General features: G+C 33.6%; 1 protein-coding gene across 3 annotated transcripts in view; it reads left to right on the forward strand.

Annotated features, from left to right (window-relative positions):
- Nucleotides 1-12,205, forward strand: part of LOC124424014 (RNA-binding protein 24-B-like) — a 34,797-nt gene that overhangs the window by 15,079 nt on the left and 7,513 nt on the right. For all 3 annotated transcript variants that reach the window (XM_046962453.1, XM_046962454.1, XM_046962452.1), the window contains exons 3-4: nt 720-846; nt 2,551-2,611. In XM_046962453.1, the coding sequence (XP_046818409.1) occupies nt 720-846; nt 2,551-2,611 (188 nt within the window). The remainder of the gene's footprint in view (nt 1-719; nt 847-2,550; nt 2,612-12,205) is intronic.

Here is a 12,205-nt window from a genome sequence, read left to right on the forward strand (position 1 = left end):
AATGATTTGTATCATTTGTTTGTATCATTGTATCGTATATCTTAACCATATTTGCATAAACAGATTGGACTGATAATTATTATCAAAAGGAAAAAAGAAATTGTTCTTAACAAAACGTTTAATTAACCAGATTTATTACAATAACAATTAATGAGGATGTTGTTAGTATTGAAAAAATTTATTCGTACGAGTTTAATTTCACTATAGACTTTACTGTAGGCCGTTATCATCGAACATGAAGCTTATTATAATAAAATGAATTACTAATATCTAGTCAAATGAAAGTACACACGAAGAAATACGTATGTACATACTTTTAATCTCATCGGAGCTTATGCTCGTATGATTTACGACTTGAATCGAGTTTGTTTCTCCGTGAAGGAAATCCGGTCCCTATCGATAAACTCGTAAATCATAGTGAACTAGTTTTGCATGCTCTTGTCCGAAATGGACTAACTTTCACACGGTGTCCTCTTGCCGATAAAGTTTTTTTTAGCGAATGTCACGAATGTATAAACGGGATAAAACTCGGTCGAAGAACCTGTTCTTCGTCTTATCATTAGTCTACTTTAGATAACATGGAAATTCGAGCATCGACCTTACGTCATTCTTGTTGATTAACGAAAATATTTTTGTTCACGTCATTTATTTACTCCTTACAACACGACGATCACGTACAAGGTGTCCAGACGTATTGGATCAATCGATTTTGCTCATAGGTTATCATGGGAGACAGAGCGGCTGCTGAGAGAGCCTGCAAGGATCCTAATCCCATCATCGATGGTCGCAAGGCCAACGTTAACTTGGCAATACTCGGAGCCAAGCCAAGGGGTAACTTGCAAACGAGTAAGTTCATTTCTATATACGTTTTTCAAAGTGTTCTTTCATTATTATTTTACATTATCTTTAGAATAGTGACGCGGATAAAAAATATTTTATAAAATGGTTTGAATAACTGAAGTAAGAATGGTATAAATGTATTATAAATTGAAAGTCTTTTTTTTTTTTTATTACGTTTTATCATTGAAATGATAAGACGTTGAAGATCTTTTCATTCTACGAAAAGTTTTGCGATATAGCAATTTTGTTTTATAGATTAAATAAGTTGCTGATACTGTTCTAGTATTTAACATTCTTTCTTTCATTCTTTCTTTCTCTTTTTTTTCTTTTTTTTTTCGAATAGCGTAAAGATATCTCGTTTGATACAATCTCCAGAGAATCTTTGCGATATGTCGGTCCGATGTTTAACCTCGCAAACATTCGATCTATTTTTAAGTGAATAATGAACATTTCGATGCGTTCGAGAAATCGTAAAAAAAATTGAAACGTGAAAGCACGGATGAGTCATACAGCGTTTGCCTTAGGATATTATAGTACTACAGTGCTTGGTTATTCCAAGATCTACAGTTTTACTTATTTCCAGTCTGTTCAGTACCGAAAGCACATAGGCGATCGTTTTACGATTCTGACACTAACACTTAGAAAAGTGAGTGTTCTCTGTAAATCATATTTACCGTACTAAACGTCCAATGATACGTGGCTCGACTCAGTGAGTTTTGTCTTACTGGAAGAACATGGTACGCATTTTGACCTTTGAAGTAGAAAAGACAGATTACATATAAAGATTGGCCGCAGTTTTTGTTTTTCTATGATATGATAAAGATATAGATATTTAAAAAAAAAAAATTCCTTTTTAATATCATATTATGTTTAATTATTCGATCCAAGAGACAACATTGATAGACGAATCTGAATATTCGGGATTATTTTTGTGCTATTAATATATATATATATATATATATATATATATATATGTATTAACAAATTTTGCAAAATTCAAAATAATTATGGTTGGTCACAATGTTGTAATCAAAAACTCTACCCTGTATTCTGTATGCTAGAGATCTCGATCGTAGCTAACTTATCGCATGGTTCACGCGTTTGTTTCTTCAGCTAGATGTTGATAAAGATAGAAGGTAGAGTGGAGTCGCGTTACGTAACCCAGTTTGATCTTTGATCTCAAAAGAGAGAAAGAGAGGGACGATAGCAGAGCACAGAAAGGGCGAGAAACATTTTTGAAAGCCCAAATGAAGTGGTAGTCGCGTTCTCAGCATCTTTCTCACTTGCTTTCTCTCTCTCTCCCTCTCCCTCTCTCTCTCTCTCTCTCTCTCTCTCTCTCTCTCTCTCTCTCTCTCTTTGTCCCTCTGTCTCTCTTTTTCTTAAATGGCTTTAGGCCAACATAGCTTTGGAGTCTGTGTCTAAAATTGCCCTAACGGAGCCACCGACTTTACATTTGTCTTTTCTTTTCTTTTTTTTCTTTCCTCTCCTTTAGCCACGTTCTTTGTTTCAGCCAAATTGCCACTTATTTTTCATTTTTATTTTTTATTTTTACTTCTTCTTTTTATTTCATTTAGACGGATTTAGAAAGTACCAACCATTTCTTTGTGTTCTATTTGCACGTAAAAACCATCGAAATGTAAACGTAGTAGTTCAGGGTCGGCGATTAGAAAACGCAAATAGAAATTAATCGTATATCATTTATGATTTCAGCATTCCCATTTGCTGCTGGCATTCGAGCTGGATATCCTGCGGTGCTTCCAGGTCAATATGGGTGAGTCTATGTTGATGTGATTTTTTTCGAAGTATATTTAAGAACGTAAGTGTTGTAACTTATCGCAGAATATAGACGAAGGAAGTAGCGTAAGAAGCATCGAATCTCAGTCGTAAACATTTTCAAGAACTTTTTCTTTTCTTTGGGGGATTAGATAAACGTAAAAAAAAAAAAAAAAAAAAAAGAAAAAAAAGAAAGCCTATTTTGTTTTCCTTTCCTTTTTTTTTTTTTTTTTTGTTGTCTTTCTAAGTAAAAATCCGATCAATACGACGGATATTTTTTCTCTCCTCCAGAAAAATCGTTTTATATATATTTTTCTTTTTTATTTACCGGCAACGCGTAATTACGTCAATAACGTGTCTAGATAATATAATATACAATACATAGGCATATAAATAAGTGTTCGTTTAATCGCATACGGTTCCGTGAGTGAGATCGTAGATTTTTTTTGTTGAAGACAGTCTTATATATAACGTTTCAGCATCCTGACGCGTGAGCGTAAGGCAGCAAGCAGAGAGTCCTCTTTTCGAGATCCTTGAGAGGGCCGTCGGCCGTTCTAAGGAGCAAAAGTAAAAGAGAACAATAATGAAAGAAAATGATGAAACGAACGTTTGTAAAAGAAAGACTATGTATAACGAACGAAAGAGGCGAGAAAAAGTGAAAAAGAAGTCCATCTACTAAAAGAGAAAGAGAGAGAGAGAGAGAGAGAGAGAGAGAGAGAGAGAGAAATAGAGAGAGAAAAAAACATACGCATATATGAGAAAAGAGGGAGAAATATTCGCGAAAACTGTGAAAGAAGGGGTGAGAAAGGGGGAAAGAGAGAGAGAGAGAGAGGGATAGAGAGAGAGAGAGAGAGAGAGAGAGAGAGAAAGAGGGGAATTGAGAGATAGATAGAGAGGGAGAGAGAGAGAGAAAGAGAAAGGGGATATAATATACGGCACACGCACACGTATACGAAGCCACACGAGTACCTACGAATTTCTTTCGATGAAGTATACACGCTACTTGCAAGGGAGATCTCTTCGGAGGGTTCGGTCTCTTCCTCTTCTTCATCTACCGTATCTCTTTTTTTTTTTTTTGAGTTGTGTTTTTTTTTCTTACTTTCCTTGTTTCTACTTTCTTAGTGAAGTTTACGTTGAAGTGATGAATAATTGAGATTGCGGTTGCTGAGCGAGTTGCGATTGTTTGTTTACTGGTTTTGACTCTTTCTTTTATCTTTATTTTTTTTTTGTTTTTTTTTTTTTTTAAATCTTTTTTTTTTTCTTTTCTTTTTTATCTTATACTTCACTCTTCTCTCTCACACACACACACACATATACATACATACATACATATATACATACATAGACACGTATACTCATACACACATATACATATACCTCTTGTTTCTTAATCAAGCATAATTATAATAATGACATGGTAACGACGATGATAATGAATTTTAACGTGTAACGATACAGCAATAATGCCTGTATGCCTCGAATTCGTTTCCCTCCTTCTGTTAATGCGTTAAAAAAAGAAAAAATAGGAAAAAGTCGAACACTATTTTCTTTGATAACTTTAACATATCGCGAATACGAGGGCTACTGGTGTAAGAATGAAAACGCTCGCGATGTTTTCTTTTATAATTAATCAATAATAATTGTGATCCGATCGATCGATCGATCGATCTTATTAATAACGTGATTATTTGCAATTAGTCGAGCATCAAAACGATCATTATCTTTTGTGCTTTTCGTAATGAATTTTGTCTTCGTTTCTTTCGTAATTGAAAAATATTCACGTGATTATTTCTCTCTTGTTTATTATTTTTTCTTTTTCTTTTTTCTTCTTCTTTTTTTTTTCTTTTTTGTACGCGTTACCTCTGGCAGCGAGATTCCGTTTTTTTCTTTTTTTTTTTTTCAATTTTAATGAGTTTAATTGCCTCTTCGATATTCTCTAAATCGATATGCCCGTATAATATCTTATTTTATCAAACATTAGATATTAGATATTAGACACTAAAATTATTTGTTATCGTAATTTTTAAGGCAAATGTAAACGTACGGATTTTAGAAAAATATTTAATGAACAATGTACAATAGAAAAATTGATATCGGGATCGGGAATAGAATTATAATAAGTTAACAGTCAACGTTTCGAAGTATTCCTGTAGGATCGAATCGAGATTTTTGTTCACGTCTCGGGAGCCATTTAACTCAACACAAATATTTATTCTTTCGCGCCGGACGAAAACGAGCGCGTGCGCGTGCTCTTTCTTCCTTTTGTCCGGCTAAAAGCGAAAATAGATTTTATCAGCGACGTCGACGAGGACTCCTCCTCATAAAGAGAGAGGGAGAGAGAGAGAGAGAGAGAGAGAGAGAGAGAGAGAGAGAGAGAGAGAGAAAGAGAGAGAGAGAATGAAGAAGAAGTGAAGAGAGAGAGAGAGAGAGACAGACAGACAGACAGAGACAGAGATAGAGTTAGAGAGAGAGAGAGAGAGAGAGAGAGAGAGAGAGAGAGAGAGAGAGAGAGAGAGAGAGACAAACAGACAGAGACAGAGATAGAGTTAGAGTTAGAAAGAGAACGCGAAACGACACGCCGTGTATTCGTTGATCGTGAAAAATCGACCTGGCTTGGCCCAGGACACAAAGCTTGGCGCGGTGTTAATTCTTTATTACGTTTCTATCGATTTTATCGCAGTTCAACCTTATTTGCCACGACCAGATTCCTCCGTGTTATTTTCTGAACGAAACTTAGATCTAATCGAATGTGTATAACGAAAAAAAAAAAAAAAAAGGAATATCTTTCAAATTTACGATTGCGTTTAAATTTCGTGATAACGTTTGAAATAATTTTATTAAATGTAATTCAAAAAAATTCTTTTTAACTATTGGAAAATCGAATTACTGTTTTTTTTTTTCTTTTTTTCTTTTCTTCCTTTTTTTCTTTTTTCGAAAAGAAAATTTTCAATGAATTAAATTTTACGTACGTATTTGCCTTTCGATCAGAGATTGACAATTTGTTCATTGTTATTGTATTTAAGTCACTTATAATTATTCTATAACGTAAAATGTGATTAATTAAAGTCGTTTGTAATTCAAACTTTATTCTTTCTTTTTTCTTTTTTTTTTCCTTTTTTCTTTTTCTTCATAAATAATTACAACTAATATATTTTTTTGAGTCATTCAGATAGGATTAATCGCTAAAAAAAAAAGCTTTAATCAAACCGAAAGATAATTTCTGAGAATGAGTTAATTTGTTTAATAGATATCGCGAGAGTTATTCATGGTAAGCCGGTATTTTGTATTGGCACGTGTCGCAAGTTTCGCGGAAAACCGGAAGTCTCGTTTTGGAGCATGGAGAAATAAATAGGGAAAAAAAAAAAGAAAAAAGAAATAAAACACAGAGATAGATAGAGAATCAGAGATTAGAGTAAAGGAGGGAGAGAGAAAGAGAGAAAGAGTCTAGTCGAGTGTACAGGCTCCGCTAACCACTGTAATATTAATAATAACCTTGTGTGTGTGGTGAAAGCTTACACTACACTTGGTGTCGCTATTGGTGTTGTATTTTTTTTGGTGTTGTACTTGATGGTTTTTTTCTTTTTCTTTTCCTTTTATTTTCTTCTTTTTTTTTTTTCTTCTCCTTCTTCTTTTTCTTTCCTTTGTTTTTCTTTTTCTTTTTCCTTTTTATTTCTTTGAAGAATTTAATTGTAACGACATGAACGGGGTGAAAAAAGAAAAAATGAACAAGAAAAGAAAATTCAAGACTTCTCCTTTCGAAAACGAGTTCAAGAAAAGACTCGCACGTCCGTGAAAGAGAGAAGAATGATGAGCGGAGAATCGTGAATACGCGCTTTCGACCCCATGGACGACGAGAATTCGTTCTTTTTTGCCCTGTTCCTCGATTCAGGCCCCATGCAAAGCTTTGCATCTTTCGAGAGATTCGTCGTCTCATCGTACGAGATAGAGAACATTTCAAAAGCATTTTCTGTGACTCCCTTACGTCGGCTAATTTATTAATATGTCACGAGAATCAGAGAGTGAGAGAGAGCGAGAGAGAGAGAGAGAGAGAGAGAGAGAGAGAGAGAAAGATAGAGATAGAGATAGAGATAGAGAGATAGAAAGATAAAGAGATAGAGAGACATTCGAGTGAAGGAAATTTGGCGCGAGTTTTGAATCTCGTACTACTCTGGCATTTGGCATAGAACGCGCGAGCACATTTGGCACGCCGACGAAAAGTTTTAAATATTGTTGCGTTGGGATTTATTTTCGATGGGGACGCAACATGGTGGGAGTTATAAATTAATGGTTAGCCAATGAGAATAATCGTATAACATAGTAGTAGATACGTGAATGTATGTATTGTACGTAAGTTTTGATGCCTCTCGGTGAAGACGTAATTGGCAAGGATATTGCTTACGTCACATTCTTCTTCTTCTACGCTCTAACACCACGTGGCAGAGAACGCGTGTCCTCGAATTAGCGTAACGTAGGTGGGATAAGTGAAATTTAACACCGTTCGATCCGCCGACGCGTCCGCGATGCATCCAACACGGAAGCATTTTAACTTTCTCCCTCTCGTTCGATTCAAATTCATGAAAATATATTTCATCCGAGCTATTAGAAATATTAAGAGATCTTTCAAATCTGCTTCCTTTTTTTTCTTTCTTCTTTTCCTTTATTTTTTTTTCTTTTTTTTTTTTTTTTTCTTTTTTTATATATGACCGTGATAACGATTCTCGTTGAATTGTATTTTCATATTAATACTTATTAACACGTTATATTAATGCATATATATCAATAATGAAATTAATAATATATTGATTTTATTCGAATTAAGTTGTCATTAATTTCATGATCATTCACATTTATGATCATTAATTTAATTATATAACAGACATTTGTTTATTCATAAAAAGAAGAAGAAGAAAAAAAAAAAGAAAGCATTGAAACAATAATTTGATAATATAATATGTTTGTTATCGATATAATCGGCGAACTTGACACAATTGAAAGTTAAATTAAACTTGATAGATAAGAAAGCATACGTAATAAAAAACAAATCCCCAAATTTTCTAATTTGGCGATAAATTTGATTATTGACATGAAGTGATAGATTTTTATCGATGTATAGATCATCGACGAACAACGAAGATAAGAGAAGACGATATTGTCGTTCGTTGACGACGACGACGACGACGACGACGACGACGACGACGACGACGACGACGACGACGACGACAACGACGACGACGACGACGACGACGTCTCGCGTCTCGGTGTCGGCCATCTTTGTGGCTCCTGGCGTCGGTCCAGTCTTTATTTAGATCCACCTGTCCCCTGTGTCAACTTCTCGGCGCGAGCCGTCGCGTCGTCTCGAGAAAGAAAGAAAAAGAAATAAAGCAAGAAAGAAAGAAAGAAAGAAGGAAAGAAAGAAAGAAAGAAAGAGAAGTTGCTCTCCCTCGTGAAGAGGATTTAAGAGTCTTTAAGGCCGTTTCCGCGCTATCGCGACGTCTATTCTCGAAGATCCCTTTTCTAGTTCGCCGTCTTTTCTCCCTCGTTAACGGGATACCAAAGCGACGAGAGAACCTACTTACGCGTTCCTCCACTTTCCTCGAGTAACGATTAGGACATCTGCCAAATTGCATTTTGACGATTGCGTCTGCGTAGACAACCGATCCTTTCTTCTGTCATTTCTTGTTTTTTTTCTTTTTTTTTTTTTCTATATTTCTTTCTTTTTCTTTTTTTTCCCTTCTTTTTATCTTTTTTCTTCTTTTTCTTTTTTTTCTTTTCTTTTTTCTTTTTTTTTAATACATTTATAATACACTTTGATTATGTGTTTTTGGGTATATGGGTACATGGGTTATTTTCTTTTCACGTTTATGATTTATGAATATTTTTTAATGTATATTATATCAGGTATATGGGTATATGATTATATGATTATCTGTTTTTTTTTCTTTTTCTTTTTCTTTTTTTTTTTTCGTTTTAATTTTACGATTTACAATATATTCCGATTATCTTATATCAATGTCAGGCTGCGCAATAGACGATTGAATTGTTTTTAGGTAATTTATTCAATTTTAAATTTAGAAAAATTTGTTTACAAGATTCAAAGATATTTCACTATTTCAATATATTCTACGAACGATTTAGCACGAACGAGAAATTTTGGAAACGAGAACTGTACTTCAGTAGAACTTCTCACTACTCTTTTTTCCTTCTCATATTTCGCGTCATAATCCAGAACGTCGTCTAAAAGGATCGCACTTCTATTTCCATTATCGCGACTCTCTTCTTCTCCACCTGTCGTCGTCGCTCTTCTGACGCAAATTCTTCGTCGCCATCGAACTATCGTGTCTCTTCGACGATGATCAAAGCTTATTAATTTTGTCGTTTATGTCACGAAACTTTCTTTATATATATATATATATATATATATATATATATATATCGTACTGTCATTTACACATGATATTAGCATATTGTGATAGTTACTGAACGAGGAATGAAAAATATATAAAAATTTTATATAGAAATTATATTAGAAGCTTTTATATGTATATATATATATATATGAGATACTGTTATTAATATGATAGAAGTGATTAGTGATAATGAAAAATTTCTTAAATATTTATTTTCGTTGAATTTAATCGGATTTTTCTTTTCCTTTTTCTTTTTCTTTTTCTTTTTCTTTTTTCCACTTTTCGCCGAAACACCGAAAGATCTAACGAATATTTTTTATAGGATTAAAATGAATTTCTATTTTCAATATGCGTACGTCCGTCGTCATTATGCACCGCCATCGTCGTTGTTCTTTCAACGAATGCAGTCTGTTCTCATGCAACACATATTTCATCTTCAAGGTTTCCTCCCTTCTTTCTCTCGGTATCTTGCTTATTCCATCGCACTATATATTTTTATAGTATCCTCAAGTTCATTTATCGTAGTAATATATCATTAAAAAAGTTTCTACAAAATGTATATATATATATATATATATATCTTTAAACGCAGTTGAATATGAACAATTGATATTAATAAATTCATTTTATTCAGTTCGTTGTTATTTACGAATTTACGATATTTCTTCGATCATCCCACTTACATTTTGTGTTTTATTATAGCATGGAATGTTTCCAAAATGTATTTTATATTTAAAGGACCAGACGCTTCGAATATTGTTATTGTTTTCTTGTTTATTCCATTTCAATTTCGTACGACGGCCAAATTTAATATTTTCAATATCTTTCTGTCTTTGTGTCCTACGTGTCAATGTTTCGTGGTTTAAAAATAAAATGTTTATAATAAAAAAGAAAGAAAAAAAAAAAAAAGAAAAATCAAATTCCAAGCATACAAAAATTATTACGCTTGAATTTCTTGTAAAAATAAACGATTGTTAAACATTCAAGCTCTTTTTCATTGTTTAAAATCAAATTTTGTTGGGCAAATGTTTCCGGGAAAAAAAAGGGAGGGGGAGGGAAGGAAAAAAGAAAAGAAGAAAAATTATCAATGTTCGCGCAGAAAAGCAATTAAGTCATGACGAGGAACCACCCCTCACGATTCACTATTGGTCTGGCCCGCTTTCCGTGGATTGGCGGATGATCCCATTGGATTATCCAGGGCGCCGGCGCCGCAGTATAGCGTTTTGGCCTATCCTCTCTCCCTGCGCATCGAAAGCTAGCAAGACACGACCCGGATACCTCGCGAACACCTTCCTCGAGTTCACACATGCGCGTCCAACGACGTTTACATACTTACGATGAATACCTGTGAATACCGAAGTTACAGTAATTCATTCGCCAAGGACAAATTATTATCAGTAACAAGCGATTATTGATAATTGTTCAACTTGCGTAACAATTACTTCATATATTTTTTCTTTTTTATTTTTTTTATCATAATTCATTTGATCGTTTTATTTTCTAATATTGTCTTATTCATTATTTGATCTCGGTTAATACTTTTTATACTGGCCAGTAGGATTCCGTCGATTAGATCGTTATGAAAGATTCCATATAAAAAAAAAATTTCTTTTAAAACAGAATGACGTTTGAAGGTTGGCCATTATATAGTGATAATCCATATCATTAAAGGATCGTATTATCCTTTGACCGACTTAGACTATATCACTCCATTCGTAATTCGTAATATAAGAAACGCATCATTTCCTTTCATAATATGTAATATACAAGCTGTTAACATACGTCAGAGCAGGTGTACGATGACAATAATTTCTAATCACAATAACGTTCTGCTGCGGTTCACACCTGCACCCTTTTAACGAGCTTGTAACGTATGCATACATATATTCATGCAAATACACACACTCATACACATACACTACATATAAATATGTAGGTATATGAACGTATGTACGCTGATTCGAAAGGCCACGTTTCTTCCCACAAATTTACCCCTACCGATCTTCACCTTTACTCGGAGTTCATTTTTTTCCTCTTTTTTTCTTCCGACTCTCTCAGCTCCCCCGCCTCCCACTCTCTTCCATATCATGTCTTTTACTCTATTGAAACACAGAAGACACCTTGCGTTCTTTTCTAGTTTCGTGCGTGCGTGCGTACGTGCGTGCGTGAGTCGTCGGCGAACAAGTCGAGAGATCCTAATCGCGACGTACGGCCACTTTACGTCGGAAATCGAGGGTGGTCACTTAGATCCGTCACGAAAGGACGATTCCAATGGGGGACTATCTTCGTGACTTCCCAATGATTTCTTTTTCCTCCTTCTACTCCTCCTCCTCTTTCTCCTCTTCACCTTACCTCGTCGATTATTCTAGGCTTACCACATGGCACGCGTTTGAATTCTAAGTTGTTTTTTAATGATCTCTTTCTTTGAACGCCTAATCGTCTCAGACTTTAATCGTGAACAGGCTAAATAAATAAAAATGAAGAAACTTTTTTCGTATCATTGAATTCGAACTATTCTATATATAGACGTCAATTTTGTCGATTTTTATATAAAAATAATAATACGTTTTTTTTTTTTTTTTTTTGTATCGAACATTCAGTAATATTAATGACCATCGGAAAATCTATTGTCATTGGTTTCATCGGGAAATCAAATTAAATCGTTTGTTTTCATTGCATAGAAATAATATTTTAAAAAGGTCAACTTAATGTAGTGAATAACGTATCATAATCATTTATACAAATGCAAATTATTATAATAATAGAATTTATTTGTTTATCGCATAAAGTAAAAATGTCAGAAAAAATTACTACGGCGGTTAAACATGTGACAACTATTAAACTTATCTTAATCGTTTACTTTCTTTTTTCTTTTTTCTTTTTTTAACTTATCTCTCCTTTTTTTTGTTTTATTATTTTTTCGATAGAAATACAAAAAACAAAGACATGCAATGACGGTTCTTTTTCCTTTTCTTTTTTACTATTTAAATAAGATTAGAAGGGATAACGGATGAAAAGATGAAAAAAATACTCGACTCATTATTTTTATTATTTTTATTATTTTTATTATTTTTATTATTATTATTATTATTATTATTATTATTATTATTATTATTATTATTATTATTATTCGTTAATGTATGTATGTACAAGCTAAGTAATGTGACTAAATTACCATTAAATTG

This window comes from Vespa crabro, chromosome 5 (assembly GCF_910589235.1).
Source record: "Vespa crabro chromosome 5, iyVesCrab1.2, whole genome shotgun sequence".
Lineage (NCBI taxonomy): Eukaryota > Metazoa > Arthropoda > Insecta > Hymenoptera > Vespidae > Vespa > Vespa crabro.